The 19,029-nt window shown below is 45.7% G+C and overlaps 1 protein-coding gene across 1 annotated transcript in view; it reads left to right on the top strand.

Moving 5' to 3' along the window:
* Positions 1 to 288: 288 nt before the first annotated feature.
* sult6b1 (sulfotransferase family, cytosolic, 6b, member 1) overlaps positions 289 to 19,029 on the top strand; it is a gene marked incomplete at its 5' end in the record, with an annotated part of 59,688 nt that continues 40,947 nt past the window's right edge. The window contains one exon of the mRNA XM_079249142.1: positions 289 to 484. Within this exon, the coding sequence (XP_079105268.1) occupies positions 289 to 484 (196 nt within the window). The remainder of the gene's footprint in view (positions 485 to 19,029) is intronic.

Below are 19,029 nucleotides of genomic sequence, written 5' to 3'. Positions count from 1 at the left end.
TTCCACCAAGGAAGAAACTGATGCCGGTCTGTTTCTGAGTGTTCCTCCATCTGGTGAACATTTTACAGCCATCCTCCATCAGTCACAGCTCCATGAACCCAAACACACATTTTCCTGCATGTGCATGGGGAGGAGGTGTCTGGCGCCTCCTCTTCCTCCTCCCCCTCCTGTTACTACTGAACACACCCTTTCCTCTGTTCGTCCGGCTGCTTTCTCTGGCTTTCAGCAGCAGATGGACGTTTAGTCAAACAGGAAAGTGAAACTTTTACACGTCTCTTCTTCAGCAGGATGAGCAGCAACCCCCTCCTCACCAAGATGCAGTCCAGGATGCAGACGGCAAAGGAAATGAGTGATGAGGAGAAGCTGTACAGATTTAACGGGGTGTTGTACCCAAGCCTCATGTGTCCTGAGGAGCATCTAAAGGCTCTAGACGGCATGAAAGCCAGAGAGGACGACGTCATGCTTGTGGCTTATCCCAAATGCGGTGAGTAACCAGGCTGGCAGATTGAATTATTTCATCTTTAAAATAGTTGTTAAAGATCAACTGATGCTGTGACCTTTGACCCGTCCACTGGGAACCAGCACTTTACAGGATCCTCCTGGAGGTTTTCTGCTGTTCTTTCCTGAGTCCAGATATAAAAGAGGAAAGTTTCAGTTCTGACCAACAGCTCAGTGAACTCATCATGGGGGATGTGCTTGTCTCATCCTGCAGGTTTTATAACATTAGTATAGAATTTCAGTCTCCAAATAATTAGCAGAAATATTTACTTGAAGCAAAAGTTGCTAATTGTTGATTTATCTTTGTACATTTTGTTGCATCTCGATGGACTCCTCGAGAAGTCTCAGACTGATCGGAAAGCAGCGTGAATGTCTCCTGAGCCTTGTGGGAAAAGCGTGTAGCTTTCTGTGCTAGCGTTCAGCATCCTTAATGTAGCATGTACTATTTAGCATTCATCACATAGCATTTAGCATCCATCACATAGCATTTAGCATCCATCACATAGCATTTAGCGTTCATCACATAACATTTAGCATTTAGCATTAATCACATAGCATTTAGCATTTAGCATTAATCACATAGCATTTAGCATTTAGCCAGCAGCACACAGTGTTAGTTGTGCAACCGGCCAAGTTGGTGTCCAGTGCAGAATGTTCAGTATTTAGTGTTCAGTATTTAGTGTTCAGTATTTAGTGTTCAGTATTTAGGGCAGAGTATTTATCTTGTTAAATCTAGAGCATAGTATTTAGTGTGTAGCACAGCATCTAGTATGTGGCATCTAATGTGTAGCGTGTAGTATGTTGTGTGTACTATTTAGCATGTAGTATGTAGCGTACAACGTGTAGCAGGTAGTATTTTGTGTGCAGCATTTAGCGTTCAGTATTTAGCGTGTAGTATGTAGCGTACAATGTCTAGGATGTAGTATTTGGTGTGAAGTATTTTGCATGTTGTATGCAGTATGCAGAAACCAGTACAACCCTTCAGTGTCTGAACTTGCGCGTCAGGTTTATCTTGCTGAAGGCAGCGTGAAGATCCTTCCACGTGCTCATTGTCCCACCCGTCCACGCTGTGACCTTTGTCCACTGGTTATGACATTACTGATTGTAATGATCGGAAAAGGTAAACTGGTTTGTACCACACCATGCCTGGAATGTAAATATGAAACGCTGGAAGGAATGTTCTTACAAACAGAGTTTGTTTATCTTTTCTATTCATCCACCTGAATAAAAAGAAAAATGTCTCCGCCCCCGTCATTACAAATTATACGCTCAGTCACACATTGCATGTTTTTCTTATAATAAAAATACATTTTATTTAAAAGTGCCTTTCAAGACCCTGAAGAACACTTCAGAAAGTAAAGTAATAGAGAATAAACATGAGACACAAAACACATTAAGACAACATGGCAGACTGGTTGACTGGCAGGTAAATATACAGTCTAGACCTACAATGACAAAGCTGTTTTGAACAATTTCCAGTCTGGATTTGAAGATGGCAAGACTGTCTGAATCTGTTGGCAGAAAGTTCCAGAGCTCAGGACATTCTTCAAGTACTAGGTTGTCCTCTTATTCTGGGTCACCTTCGAGTTCCCTTCCGAACCGCCTTTCAATTCTTAGTAGACTGAACAAGATTATAGGCGATATTACGGGGAGGGAAGGGAGTAAACAACAAAAACAAAAAAAAAAGAGTCTGTAGCACTTCATGAAAGGACCTGCGTCCAACTGGACAGTCCACCAGCATCTTCCCACGATATCCTCTACTGTTTGATTTCGTGCTTGTGTTGTTCTCACTCAGATGTAAGTCGCTTTGGATAAAAGTGTCTGCAACATGACTGTAGAATAGAATAGAATAGAATAGAATAGAATAGAATAGAATAGAATAGAATAGAATACCAGAGACATTCCACAGAAATTTTGCTCCACATTGACATAAAGCATCATATAGTTGCTGTATATCCATGATGAGAATCTCCCGTTCCACCTCATCATGATGAGAATCTCCCGTTTCACCTCATCATGATGAGAATCTCCCGTTCCACCTCATCATGATGAGAATCTCCCATTCCACCTCATCATGATGAGAATCTCCCGTTCCACCTCATCATGATGAGAATCTCCCGTTTCACCTCATCATGATGAGAATCTCCCGTTCCACCTCATCATGATGAGAATCTCCCGCTCCACCTCATCACCATGAGAATCTCCCGTTCCACCTCATCATGATGAGAATCTCCCGTTCCACCACATCATGATGAGAATCTCCCGTTCCACCACATCATGATGAGAATCTCCCATTCCACCTCATCATGATGAGAATCTCCCGTTCCACCACATCATGATGAGAATCTCCCATTCCACCTCATCATGATGAGAATCTCCCGTTCCACCACATCATGATGAGAATCTCCCATTCCACCTTATCATGATGAGAATCTCCCGTTGCACCTCATCACGTGAGAATCTCCCGTTCCACCACATCATGATGAGAATCTCCCGTTCCACCACATCATGATGAGAATCTCCCATTCCACCTCATCATGATGAGAATCTCCCGTTCCACCACATCATGATGAGAATCTCCCATTCCACCTTATCATGATGAGAATCTCCCGTTGCACCTCATCAAAATGAGAATCTTCCGTTGCACCTCATCAAAATGAGAATCTCCCGTTTCACCTCATCATGATGAGAATCTCCCGTTTCACCTCATCATGATGAGAATCTCCCGTTCCACCTCATCATGATGAGAATCTCCCGTTTCACCTCATCATGATGAGAATCTCCCGTTCCACCTCATCATGATGAGAATCTCCTGTTCCACCTCATCATGATGAGAATCTCCTGTACCACCTCATCATAATGAGAATCTCCTGTTCCACCTCATCATGATGAGAATCTCCCGTTCCACCTCATCATGATGAGAATCTCCCGTTCCACCACATAATGATGAGAATCTCCTGTTCCACCTCATCATGATGAGAATCTCCCATTTCACCACATAATGATGAGAATCTCCTGTTCCACCTCATCATGATGAGAATCTCCCGTTCCACCACATAATGATGAGAATCTCCTGTTCCACCTCATCATGATGAGAATCTCCCGTTTCACCTCATCATGATGACAATCTCCTGTTCCACCTCATCATGATGAGAATCTCCCGTTCCACCACATAATGATGAGAATCTCCTGTTCCACCTCATCATGATGAGAATCTCCTGTACCACCTCATCATAATGAGAATCTCCTGTTCCACCTCATCATGATGAGAATCTCCCGTTCCACCACATCATGATGAGAATCTCCCGTTCCACCTCATCACCATGAGAATCTCCCGTTCCACCTCATCATGATGAGAATCTCCCGTTTCACCTCATCATGATGAGAATCTCCCGTTTCACCTCATCATGATGAGAATCTCCCGTTTCACCTCATCACGATGAGAATCTCCCATTCCACCTTATCATGATGAGAATCTCCCGTTCCACCTCATCACCATGAGAATCTCCCATTCCACCTTATCATGATGAGAATCTCCCATTCCACCAAATCATGATGAGAATCTCCCGTTTCACCTCATCATGATGAGAATCTCCCGTTCCACCACATCATGATGAGAATCTCCCATTCCACCTTATCATGATGAGAATCTCCCGTTCCACCACATCATGATGAGAATCTCCCATTCCACCTTATCATGATGAGAATCTCCCGTTGCACCTCATCAAAATGAGAATCTTCCGTTGCACCTCATCAAAATGAGAATCTCCCGTTTCACCTCATCATGATGAGAATCTCCCGTTTCACCTCATCATGATGAGAATCTCCCGTTCCACCTCATCATGATGAGAATCTCCCGTTTCACCTCATCATGATGAGAATCTCCCGTTCCACCTCATCATGATGAGAATCTCCTGTTCCACCTCATCATGATGAGAATCTCCTGTACCACCTCATCATAATGAGAATCTCCTGTTCCACCTCATCATGATGAGAATCTCCCGTTCCACCTCATCATGATGAGAATCTCCCGTTCCACCACATAATGATGAGAATCTCCTGTTCCACCTCATCATGATGAGAATCTCCCATTTCACCACATAATGATGAGAATCTCCTGTTCCACCTCATCATGATGAGAATCTCCCGTTCCACCACATAATGATGAGAATCTCCTGTTCCACCTCATCATGATGAGAATCTCCCGTTTCACCTCATCATGATGACAATCTCCTGTTCCACCTCATCATGATGAGAATCTCCCGTTCCACCACATAATGATGAGAATCTCCTGTTCCACCTCATCATGATGAGAATCTCCTGTACCACCTCATCATAATGAGAATCTCCTGTTCCACCTCATCATGATGAGAATCTCCCGTTCCACCACATCATGATGAGAATCTCCCGTTCCACCTCATCACCATGAGAATCTCCCGTTCCACCTCATCATGATGAGAATCTCCCGTTTCACCTCATCATGATGAGAATCTCCCGTTTCACCTCATCACGATGAGAATCTCCCATTCCACCTTATCATGATGAGAATCTCCCGTTCCACCTCATCACCATGAGAATCTCCCATTCCACCACATCATGATGAGAATCTCCCGTTTCACCTCATCATGATGAGAATCTCCCATTCCACCTCATCAAAATGTGAATCTCCCGTTTCACCTCATCACCATGAGAATCTCCCACTCCACCTCATCACCATGAGAATCTCCCGTTCCACCACATCATGATGAGAATCTCCCGTTCCACCACATCATGATGAGAATCTTCCGTTCCACCACATCATGATGAGAATCTCCCGTTCCACCACATCACCATGAGAATCTCCCGTTCCACCAGAACACCATGAGAATCTCCCACTCCACCACATCATGATGATAATCTCCCGTTCCACCTCATCACCATGAGATTATCACAAAATGAGAATCTCCCGTTCCACCTCATCATGATGAGAATCTCCCGTTCCACCACATCATGATGAGAATCTCCCGTTCCACCACATCATGATGAGAATCTTCCGTTCCACCTCGTCATGATGAGAATCTTCCGTTCCACCACATCATGATGAGAATCTCCTGTTCCACCACATCACCATGAGAATATCCCGTTCCACCAGAACACCATGAGAATCTCCCGTTCCACCACATCATGATGAGAATCTCCCGTTCCACCACATCATGATGAGAATCTTACGTTCCACCACATTATAATGAGAATCTCCCGTTCCACCTCATCACCATGAGAATCTCCCGTTCCACCTCATCACAAAGAGATTCTCACAAAATGAGAATCTCCCGTTCCACCTCATCACCATGAGAATCTCCCGTTCCACCACATCATAATGAGAATCTCCTGTTCCACCACATCATGATGAGAATCTCCCGTTCCACCTCATCATGATGAGAATCTCCCATTCCACCTCATCAAAATGTGAATCTCCCGTTTCACCTCATCACCATGAGAATCTCCCACTCCACCTCATCACCATGAGAATCTCCCGTTCCACCTCATCATGATGAGAATTTCCTGTTCCACTTCATCACCATGAGATTCTCACAAAATGAGAATCTCCCGTTCCACCTCATCATGATGAGAATCTCCCGTTCCACCACATCATGATGAGAATCTCCCGTTCCACCACATCATGATGAGAATCTTCCGTTCCACCTCGTCATGATGAGAATCTTCCGTTCCACCACATCATGATGAGAATCTCCCGTTCCACCACATCACCATGAGAATCTCCCGTTCCACCAGAACACCATGAGAATCTCCCGTTCCACCACATCATGATGAGAATCTCCCGTTCCACCACATCATGATGAGAATCTTCCGTTCCACCACATCATGATGAGAATCTCCTGTTCCACCAGAACACCATGAGAATCTCCCGTTCCACCAGAACACCATGAGAATCTCCCGTTCCACCACATCATGATGAGAATCTCCCGTTCCACCTCATCACCATGAGAATCTCCCGTTCCACCTCATCATGATGAGAATCTCCCGTTCCACCTCATCATGATGAGAATCTCCCGTTTCACCTCATCATGATGAGAATCTCCCGTTCCACCTCATCATGATGAGAATCTCCTGTTCCACCTCATCATGATGAGAATCTCCTGTACCACCTCATCATAATGAGAATCTCCTGTTCCACCTCATCATGATGAGAATCTCCCGTTCCACCTCATCATGATGAGAATCTCCCGTTCCACCACATAATGATGAGAATCTCCTGTTCCACCTCATCATGATGAGAATCTCCCATTTCACCACATAATGATGAGAATCTCCTGTTCCACCTCATCATGATGAGAATCTCCCGTTCCACCACATAATGATGAGAATCTCCTGTTCCACCTCATCATGATGAGAATCTCCCGTTTCACCTCATCATGATGACAATCTCCTGTTCCACCTCATCATGATGAGAATCTCCCGTTCCACCACATAATGATGAGAATCTCCTGTTCCACCTCATCATGATGAGAATCTCCTGTACCACCTCATCATAATGAGAATCTCCTGTTCCACCTCATCATGATGAGAATCTCCCGTTCCACCACATCATGATGAGAATCTCCCGTTCCACCTCATCACCATGAGAATCTGCCGTTTCACCTCATCATAATGAGAATCTCCTGTTCCACCTCATCATGATGAGAATCTCCCGTTCCACCTCATCATGATGAGAATCTCCCATTCCACCTCATCAAAATGTGAATCTCCCGTTTCACCTCATCACCATGAGAATCTCCCACTCCACCTCATCACCATGAGAATCTCCCGTTCCACCTCATCATGATGAGAATTTCCTGTTCCACTTCATCACCATGAGATTCTCACAAAATGAGAATCTCCCGTTCCACCTCATCATGATGAGAATCTCCCGTTCCACCACATCATGATGAGAATCTTCCGTTCCACCACATCATGATGAGAATCTCCCGTTCCACCACATCACCATGAGAATCTCCCGTTCCACCAGAACACCATGAGAATCTCCCGTTCCACCACATCATGATGAGAATCTCCCGTTCCACCACATCATGATGAGAATCTTCCGTTCCACCACATCATGATGAGAATCTCCCGTTCCACCACATCACCATGAGAATCTCCCGTTCCACCAGAACACCATGAGAATCTCCCGTTCCACCACATCATGATGAGAATCTCCCGTTCCACCTCATCACCATGAGAATCTCCCGTTCCACCTCATCATGATGAGAATCTCCCGTTCCACCTCATCATGATGAGAATCTCCCGTTTCACCTCATCATGATGAGAATCTCCCGTTCCACCTCATCATGATGAGAATCTCCTGTTCCACCTCATCATGATGAGAATCTCCTGTACCACCTCATCATAATGAGAATCTCCTGTTCCACCTCATCATGATGAGAATCTCCCGTTCCACCTCATCATGATGAGAATCTCCCGTTCCACCACATAATGATGAGAATCTCCTGTTCCACCTCATCATGATGAGAATCTCCCATTTCACCACATAATGATGAGAATCTCCTGTTCCACCTCATCATGATGAGAATCTCCCGTTCCACCACATAATGATGAGAATCTCCTGTTCCACCTCATCATGATGAGAATCTCCCGTTTCACCTCATCATGATGACAATCTCCTGTTCCACCTCATCATGATGAGAATCTCCCGTTCCACCACATAATGATGAGAATCTCCTGTTCCACCTCATCATGATGAGAATCTCCTGTACCACCTCATCATAATGAGAATCTCCTGTTCCACCTCATCATGATGAGAATCTCCCGTTCCACCACATCATGATGAGAATCTCCCGTTCCACCTCATCACCATGAGAATCTCCCGTTCCACCTCATCATGATGAGAATCTCCCGTTTCACCTCATCATGATGAGAATCTCCCGTTTCACCTCATCATGATGAGAATCTCCCGTTTCACCTCATCACGATGAGAATCTCCCATTCCACCTTATCATGATGAGAATCTCCCGTTCCACCTCATCACCATGAGAATCTCCCATTCCACCACATCATGATGAGAATCTCCCGTTTCACCTCATCATGATGAGAATCTCCCATTCCACCTCATCAAAATGTGAATCTCCCGTTTCACCTCATCACCATGAGAATCTCCCACTCCACCTCATCACCATGAGAATCTCCCGTTCCACCACATCATGATGAGAATCTCCCGTTCCACCACATCATGATGAGAATCTTCCGTTCCACCACATCATGATGAGAATCTCCCGTTCCACCACATCACCATGAGAATCTCCCGTTCCACCTCATCATGATGAGAATCTCCCATTCCACCTCATCAAAATGTGAATCTCCCGTTTCACCTCATCACCATGAGAATCTCCCACTCCACCTCATCACCATGAGAATCTCCCGTTCCACCTCATCATGATGAGAATTTCCTGTTCCACTTCATCACCATGAGATTCTCACAAAATGAGAATCTCCCGTTCCACCTCATCATGATGAGAATCTCCCGTTCCACCACATCATGATGAGAATCTCCCGTTCCACCACATCATGATGAGAATCTTCCGTTCCACCTCGTCATGATGAGAATCTTCCGTTCCACCACATCATGATGAGAATCTCCCGTTCCACCACATCACCATGAGAATCTCCCGTTCCACCAGAACACCATGAGAATCTCCCGTTCCACCACATCATGATGAGAATCTCCCGTTCCACCACATCATGATGAGAATCTTCCGTTCCACCACATCATGATGAGAATCTCCCGTTCCACCACATCACCATGAGAATCTCCCGTTCCACCAGAACACCATGAGAATCTCCCGTTCCACCACATCATGATGAGAATCTCCCGTTCCACCTCATCACCATGAGAATCTCCCGTTCCACCTCATCATGATGAGAATCTCCCGTTCCACCTCATCATGATGAGAATCTCCCGTTTCACCTCATCATGATGAGAATCTCCCGTTCCACCTCATCATGATGAGAATCTCCTGTTCCACCTCATCATGATGAGAATCTCCTGTACCACCTCATCATAATGAGAATCTCCTGTTCCACCTCATCATGATGAGAATCTCCCGTTCCACCTCATCATGATGAGAATCTCCCGTTCCACCACATAATGATGAGAATCTCCTGTTCCACCTCATCATGATGAGAATCTCCCATTTCACCACATAATGATGAGAATCTCCTGTTCCACCTCATCATGATGAGAATCTCCCGTTCCACCACATAATGATGAGAATCTCCTGTTCCACCTCATCATGATGAGAATCTCCCGTTTCACCTCATCATGATGACAATCTCCTGTTCCACCTCATCATGATGAGAATCTCCCGTTCCACCACATAATGATGAGAATCTCCTGTTCCACCTCATCATGATGAGAATCTCCTGTACCACCTCATCATAATGAGAATCTCCCGTTCCACCTCATCATGATGAGAATCTCCCGTTCCACCACATCATGATGAGAATCTCCCGTTCCACCTCATCACCATGAGAATCTCCCGTTCCACCTCATCATGATGAGAATCTCCCGTTTCACCTCATCATGATGAGAATCTCCCGTTTCACCTCATCATGATGAGAATCTCCCGTTTCACCTCATCACGATGAGAATCTCCCATTCCACCTTATCATGATGAGAATCTCCCGTTCCACCTCATCACCATGAGAATCTCCCATTCCACCACATCATGATGAGAATCTCCCGTTTCACCTCATCATGATGAGAATCTCCCGTTCCACCACATCATGATGAGAATCTCCCATTCCACCTTATCATGATGAGAATCTCCCGTTCCACCACATCATGATGAGAATCTCCCATTCCACCTTATCATGATGAGAATCTCCCGTTGCACCTCATCAAAATGAGAATCTTCCGTTGCACCTCATCAAAATGAGAATCTCCCGTTTCACCTCATCATGATGAGAATCTCCCGTTTCACCTCATCATGATGAGAATCTCCCGTTCCACCTCATCATGATGAGAATCTCCCGTTTCACCTCATCATGATGAGAATCTCCCGTTCCACCTCATCATGATGAGAATCTCCTGTTCCACCTCATCATGATGAGAATCTCCTGTACCACCTCATCATAATGAGAATCTCCCGTTCCACCTCATCATGATGAGAATCTCCCGTTCCACCTCATCATGATGAGAATCTCCCGTTCCACCACATAATGATGAGAATCTCCTGTTCCACCTCATCATGATGAGAATCTCCCATTTCACCACATAATGATGAGAATCTCCTGTTCCACCTCATCATGATGAGAATCTCCCGTTCCACCACATAATGATGAGAATCTCCTGTTCCACCTCATCATGATGAGAATATCCCGTTTCACCTCATCATGATGACAATCTCCTGTTCCACCTCATCATGATGAGAATCTCCCGTTCCACCACATAATGATGAGAATCTCCTGTTCCACCTCATCATGATGAGAATCTCCTGTACCACCTCATCATAATGAGAATCTCCTGTTCCACCTCATCATGATGAGAATCTCCCGTTCCACCACATCATGATGAGAATCTCCCGTTCCACCTCATCACCATGAGAATCTCCCGTTCCACCTCATCACCATGAGAATCTCCTGTTCCACCTCATCATGATGAGAATCTCCCGTTCCACCTCATCATGATGAGAATCTCCCGTTTCACCTCATCATGATGAGAATCTCCCGTTTCACCTCATCATGATGAGAATCTCCCGTTTCACCTCATCACGATGAGAATCTCCCATTCCACCTTATCATGATGAGAATCTCCCGTTCCACCTCATCACCATGAGAATCTCCCATTCCACCACATCATGATGAGAATCTCCCGTTTCACCTCATCATGATGAGAATCTCCCATTCCACCTCATCAAAATGTGAATCTCCCGTTTCACCTCATCACCATGAGAATCTCCCACTCCACCTCATCACCATGAGAATCTCCCGTTCCACCACATCATGATGAGAATCTCCCGTTCCACCACATCATGATGAGAATCTTCCGTTCCACCACATCATGATGAGAATCTCCCGTTCCACCACATCACCATGAGAATCTCCCGTTCCACCAGAACACCATGAGAATCTCCCGTTCCACCACATCATGATGAGAATCTCCCGTTCCACCTCATCACCATGAGATTATCACAAAATGAGAATCTCCCACTCCACCTCATCATGATGAGAATCTCCCGTTCCACCACATCATGATGAGAATCTCCCGTTCCACAACATCATGATGAGAATCTTCCGTTCCACCTCGTCATGATGAGAATCTTCCGTTCCACCACATCATGATGAGAATCTCCCGTTCCACCACATCACCATGAGAATCTCCCGTTCCACCAGAACACCATGAGAATCTCCCGTTCCACCACATCATGATGAGAATCTCCCGTTCCACCACATCATGATGAGAATCTTACGTTCCACCACATTATAATGAGAATCTCCCGTTCCACCTCATCACAAAGAGATTCTCACAAAATGAGAATCTCCCGTTCCACCTCATCACCATGAGAATCTCCCGTTCCACCACATCATAATGAGAATCTCCTGTTCCACCACATCATGATGAGAATTTCCCGTTCCACCTCATCATGATGAGAATCTCCCATTCCACCTCATCAAAATGTGAATCTCCCGTTTCACCTCATCACCATGAGAATCTCCCACTCCACCTCATCACCATGAGAATCTCCCGTTCCACCTCATCATGATGAGAATTTCCTGTTCCACTTCATCACCATGAGATTCTCACAAAATGAGAATCTCCCGTTCCACCTCATCATGATGAGAATCTCCCGTTCCACCACATCATGATGAGAATCTCCCGTTCCACCACATCATGATGAGAATCTTCCGTTCCACCTCGTCATGATGAGAATCTTCTGTTCCACCACATCATGATGAGAATCTCCCGTTCCACCACATCACCATGAGAATCTCCCGTTCCACCAGAACACCATGAGAATCTCCCGTTCCACCACATCATGATGAGAATCTCCCGTTCCACCACATCATGATGAGAATCTTCCGTTCCACCACATCATGATGAGAATCTTCCGTTCCACCACATCACCATGAGAATCTCCCGTTCCACCAGAACACCATGAGAATCTCCCGTTCCACCACATCATGATGAGAATCTCCCGTTCCACCTCATCACCATGAGAATCTCCCGTTCCACCTCATCATGATGAGAATCTCCCGTTTCACCTCATCACCATGAGAATCTCCCACTCCACCTCATCACCATGAGAATCTCCCGTTCCACCTCATCATGATGAGAATTTCCTGTTCCACTTCATCACCATGAGATTCTCACAAAATGAGAATCTCCCATTCCACCTCATTACCATGAGATTATCACAAAATGAGAATCTCCCGTTCCACCTCATCATGATGAGAATCTCCCATTCCACCTCATCAAAATGTGAATCTCCCGTTTCACCTCATCACCATGAGAATCTCCCACTCCACCTCATCACCATGAGAATCTCCCGTTCCACCTCATCATGATGAGAATTTCCTGTTCCACTTCATCACCATGAGATTCTCACAAAATGAGAATCTCCCGTTCCACCTCATCATGATGAGAATCTCCCGTTCCACCACATCATGATGAGAATCTCCCGTTCCACCACATCATGATGAGAATCTTCCGTTCCACCTCGTCATGATGAGAATCTTCCGTTCCACCACATCGTGATGAGAATCTCCCGTTCCACCACATCACCATGAGAATCTCCCGTTCCACCAGAACACCATGAGAATCTCCCGTTCCACCACATCATGATGAGAATCTCCCGTTCCACCACATCATGATGAGAATCTTCCGTTCCACCACATCATGATGAGAATCTCCCGTTCCACCACATCACCATGAGAATCTCCCGTTCCACCAGAACACCATGAGAATCTCCCGTTCCACCACATCATGATGAGAATCTCCCGTTCCACCTCATCACCATGAGAATCTCCCGTTCCACCTCATCATGATGAGAATCTCCCGTTTCACCTCTCATGATGAGAATCTCCCGTTTCACCTCATCACGATGAGAATCTCCCATTCCACCTTATCATGATGAGAATCTCCCGTTCCACCTCATCACCATGATAATCTCCCATTCCACCACATCATGATGAGAATCTCCCGTTTCACCTCATCATGATGAGAATCTCCCATTCCACCTCATCAAAATGTGAATCTCCCGTTTCACCTCATCACCATGAGAATCTCCCACTCCACCTCATCACCATGAGAATCTCCCGTTCCACCTCATCATGATGAGAATTTCCTGTTCCACTTCATCACCATGAGATTCTCACAAAATGAGAATCTCCCATTCCACCTCATTACCATGAGATTATCACAAAATGAGAATCTCCCATTCCACCTCATCATGATGAGAATCTCCCTTTCCACCACATCACCATGAGAATCTCCCGTTCCACCAGAACACCATGAGAATCTCCCGTTCCACCACATCACAAAGAGATTCTCACAAAATGAGAATCTCCCGTTCCACCTCATCACCATGAGAATCTCCCGTTCCACCACATCATAATGAGAATCTCCTGTTCCACCACATCATGATAAGAATATCCCGTTCCACCACATCATGATGAGAATCTCCCGTTTCACCTCATCATGATGAGAATCTCCCATTCCACCTCATCAAAATGTGAATCTCCCGTTTCACCTCATCACCATGAGAATCTCCCACTCCACCTCATCACCATGAGAATCTCCCGTTCCACCTCATCATGATGAGAATTTCCTGTTCCACTTCATCACCATGAGATTCTCACAAAATGAGAATCTCCCATTCCACCTCATTACCATGAGATTATCACAAAATGAGAATCTCCCGTTCCACCTCATCATGATGAGAATCTCCCGTTCCACCACATCATGATGAGAATCTCCCGTTCCACCACATCATGATGAGAATCTTCCGTTCCACCTCGTCATGATGAGAATCTTCCGTTCCACCACATCATGATGAGAATCTCCCGTTCCACCACATCACCATGAGAATCTCCCGTTCCACCAGAACACCATGAGAATCTCCCGTTCCACCACATCATGATGAGAATCTCCCGTTCCACCACATCATGATGAGAATCTTACGTTCCACCACATTATAATGAGAATCTCCCGTTCCACCTCATCACCATGAGAATCTCCCGTTCCACCTCATCACAAAGAGATTCTCACAAAATGAGAATCTCCCGTTCCACCTCATCACCATGAGAATCTCCCGTTCCACCACATCATAATGAGAATCTCATGTTCCACCACATCATGATAAGAATATCCCGTTCCACCTCATCATGATGAGAATCTCCTGTTCCACCACATCATGATGAGAATCTCCCGTTCCACCTCATCACCATGAGAATCTCCCGTTCCACCTCATCATGATGAGCATCTCCCGTTCCACCTCATCATGATGAGAATCTCCCGTTCCACCACATCATGATGAGAATCTCCCGTTCCACCTCATCACCATGAGAATCTCCTGTTCCACCTCATCATGATGAGAATCTCCCGTTCCACCACATCATGATGAGAATCTCCCGTTCCACCTCATCACCATGAGAATCTCCCGTTCCACCTCATCATGATGAGAATTTCCCGTTCCACCTCATCACCATGAGAATCTCCCGTTCCACCTCATCACCATGAGAATCTCCCGTTCCACCACATCATGATGAGAATCTCCTGTTCCACCACATCATGATGAGAATCTTCCGTTCCACCTCATCATGATAAGAATCTCCCGTTCCACCTCATCATGATGAGAATCTCCTGTTCCACCTCATCATGATGAGAATCTCCCGTTGCACCTCATTAAAATGAGAATTTCCCGTTTCACCTCATCACCATGAGAATCTCCTGTTCCACCTCATCACGATGAGAATCTCCCGTTCCACCACATCATGATGAGAATCTCCCGTTACACCTCATCACCATGAGAATCTCCCGTTCCACCTCATCATGATGAGAATCTCCCGTTCCACCACATCACCATGAGAATCTCCCGTTCCACCAGAACACCATGAGAATCTCCCGTTCCACCACATCATGATGAGAATCTCCCGTTCCACCACATCATGATGAGAATCTTACGTTCCACCACATTATAATGAGAATCTCCCGTTCCACCTCATCACAAAGAGATTCTCACAAAATGAGAATCTCCCGTTCCACCTCATCACCATGAGAATCTCCCGTTCCACCACATCATAATGAGAATCTCCTGTTCCACCACATCATGATGAGAATTTCCCGTTCCACCTCATCATGATGAGAATCTCCCATTCCACCTCATCAAAATGTGAATCTCCCGTTTCACCTCATCACCATGAGAATCTCCCACTCCACCTCATCACCATGAGAATCTCCCGTTCCACCTCATCATGATGAGAATTTCCTGTTCCACTTCATCACCATGAGATTCTCACAAAATGAGAATCTCCCGTTCCACCTCATCATGATGAGAATCTCCCGTTCCACCACATCATGATGAGAATCTCCCGTTCCACCACATCATGATGAGAATCTTCCGTTCCACCTCGTCATGATGAGAATCTTCCGTTCCACCACATCATGATGAGAATCTCCCGTTCCACCACATCACCATGAGAATCTCCCGTTCCACCAGAACACCATGAGAATCTCCCGTTCCACCACATCATGATGAGAATCTCCCGTTCCACCACATCATGATGAGAATCTTCCGTTCCACCACATCATGATGAGAATCTTCCGTTCCACCACATCACCATGAGAATCTCCCGTTCCACCAGAACACCATGAGAATCTCCCGTTCCACCACATCATGATGAGAATCTCCCGTTCCACCTCATCACCATGAGAATCTCCCGTTCCACCTCATCATGATGAGAATCTCCCGCTTCACCTCATCACCATGAGAATCTCCCACTCCACCTCATCACCATGAGAATCTCCCGTTCCACCTCATCATGATGAGAATTTCCTGTTCCACTTCATCACCATGAGATTCTCACAAAATGAGAATCTCCCATTCCACCTCATTACCATGAGATTATCACAAAATGAGAATCTCCCGTTCCACCTCATCATGATGAGAATCTCCCATTCCACCTCATCAAAATGTGAATCTCCCGTTTCACCTCATCACCATGAGAATCTCCCACTCCACCTCATCACCATGAGAATCTCCCGTTCCACCTCATCATGATGAGAATTTCCTGTTCCACTTCATCACCATGAGATTCTCACAAAATGAGAATCTCCCGTTCCACCTCATCATGATGAGAATCTCCCGTTCCACCACATCATGATGAGAATCTCCCGTTCCACCACATCATGATGAGAATCTTCCGTTCCACCTCGTCATGATGAGAATCTTCCGTTCCACCACATCATGATGAGAATCTCCCGTTCCACCACATCACCATGAGAATCTCCCGTTCCACCAGAACACCATGAGAATCTCCCGTTCCACCACATCATGATGAGAATCTCCCGTTCCACCACATCATGATGAGAATCTTCCGTTCCACCACATCATGATGAGAATCTCCCGTTCCACCACATCACCATGAGAATCTCCCGTTCCACCAGAACACCATGAGAATCTCCCGTTCCACCACATCATGATGAGAATCTCCCGTTCCACCTCATCACCATGAGAATCTCCCGTTCCACCTCATCATGATGAGAATCTCCCGTTTCACCTCTCATGATGAGAATCTCCCGTTTCACCTCATCACGATGAGAATCTCCCATTCCACCTTATCATGATGAGAATCTCCCGTTCCACCTCATCACCATGATAATCTCCTATTCCACCACATCATGATGAGAATCTCCCGTTTCACCTCATCATGATGAGAATCTCCCATTCCACCTCATCAAAATGTGAATCTCCCGTTTCACCTCATCACCATGAGAATCTCCCACTCCACCTCATCACCATGAGAATCTCCCGTTCCACCTCATCATGATGAGAATTTCCTGTTCCACTTCATCACCATGAGATTCTCACAAAATGAGAATCTCCCATTCCACCTCATTACCATGAGATTATCACAAAATGAGAATCTCCCATTCCACCTCATCATGATGAGAATCTCCCGTTCCACCACATCACCATGAGAATCTCCCGTTCCACCAGAACACCATGAGAATCTCCCGTTCCACCACATCATGATGAGAATCTTACGTTCCACCACATTATAATGAGAATCTCCCGTTCCACCTCATCACCATGAGAATCTCCCGTTCCACCTCATCACAAAGAGATTCTCACAAAATGAGAATCTCCCGTTCCACCTCATCACCATGAGAATCTCCCGTTCCAACACATCATAATGAGAATCTCCTGTTCCACCACATCATGATAAGAATATCCCGTTCCACCACATCATGATGAGAATCTCCCGTTTCACCTCATCATGATGAGAATCTCCCATTCCACCTCATCAAAATGTGAATCTCCCGTTTCACCTCATCACCATGAGAATCTCCCACTCCACCTCATCACCATGAGAATCTCCCGTTCCACCTCATCATGATGAGAATTTCCTGTTCCACTTCATCACCATGAGATTCTCACAAAATGAGAATCTCCCATTCCACCTCATTACCATGAGATTATCACAAAATGAGAATCTCCCGTTCCACCTCATCATGATGAGAATCTCCCGTTCCACCACATCATGATGAGAATCTCCCGTTCCACCACATCATGATGAGAATCTTCCGTTCCACCTCGTCATGATGAGAATCTTCCGTTCCACCACATCATGATGAGAATCTCCCGTTCCACCACATCACCATGAGAATCTCCCGTTCCACCAGAACACCATGAGAATCTCCCGTTCCACCACATCATGATGAGAATCTCCCGTTCCACCACATCATGATGAGAATCTTACGTTCCACCACATTATAATGAGAATCTCCCGTTCCACCTCATCACCATGAGAATCTCCCGTTCCACCTCATCACAAAGAGATTCTCACAAAATGAGAATCTCCCGTTCCACCTCATCACCATGAGAATCTCCCGTTCCACCACATCATAATGAGAATCTCCTGTTCCACCACATCATGATAAGAATATCCCGTTCCACCTCATCATGATGAGAATCTCCTGTTCCACCACATCATGATGAGAATCTCCCGTTCCACCTCATCACCATGAGAATCTCCCGTTCCACCTCATCATGATGAGCATCTCCCGTTCCACCTCATCATGATGAGAATCTCCCGTTCCACCACATCATGATGAGAATCTCCCGTTCCACCTCATCACCATGAGAATCTCCTGTTCCACCTCATCATGATGAGAATCTCCCGTTCCACCACATCATGATGAGAATCTCCCGTTCCACCTCATCACCATGAGAATCTCCCGTTCCACCTCATCATGATGAGAATTTCCCGTTCCACCTCATCACCATGAGAATCTCCCGTTCCACCTCATCACCA

This window comes from Telmatherina bonti (genome assembly GCF_933228915.1).
Source record: "Telmatherina bonti genome assembly, chromosome: 11".
Lineage (NCBI taxonomy): Eukaryota > Metazoa > Chordata > Actinopteri > Atheriniformes > Telmatherinidae > Telmatherina > Telmatherina bonti.
This window is presented reverse-complemented; position numbering and strand designations above follow the sequence as displayed.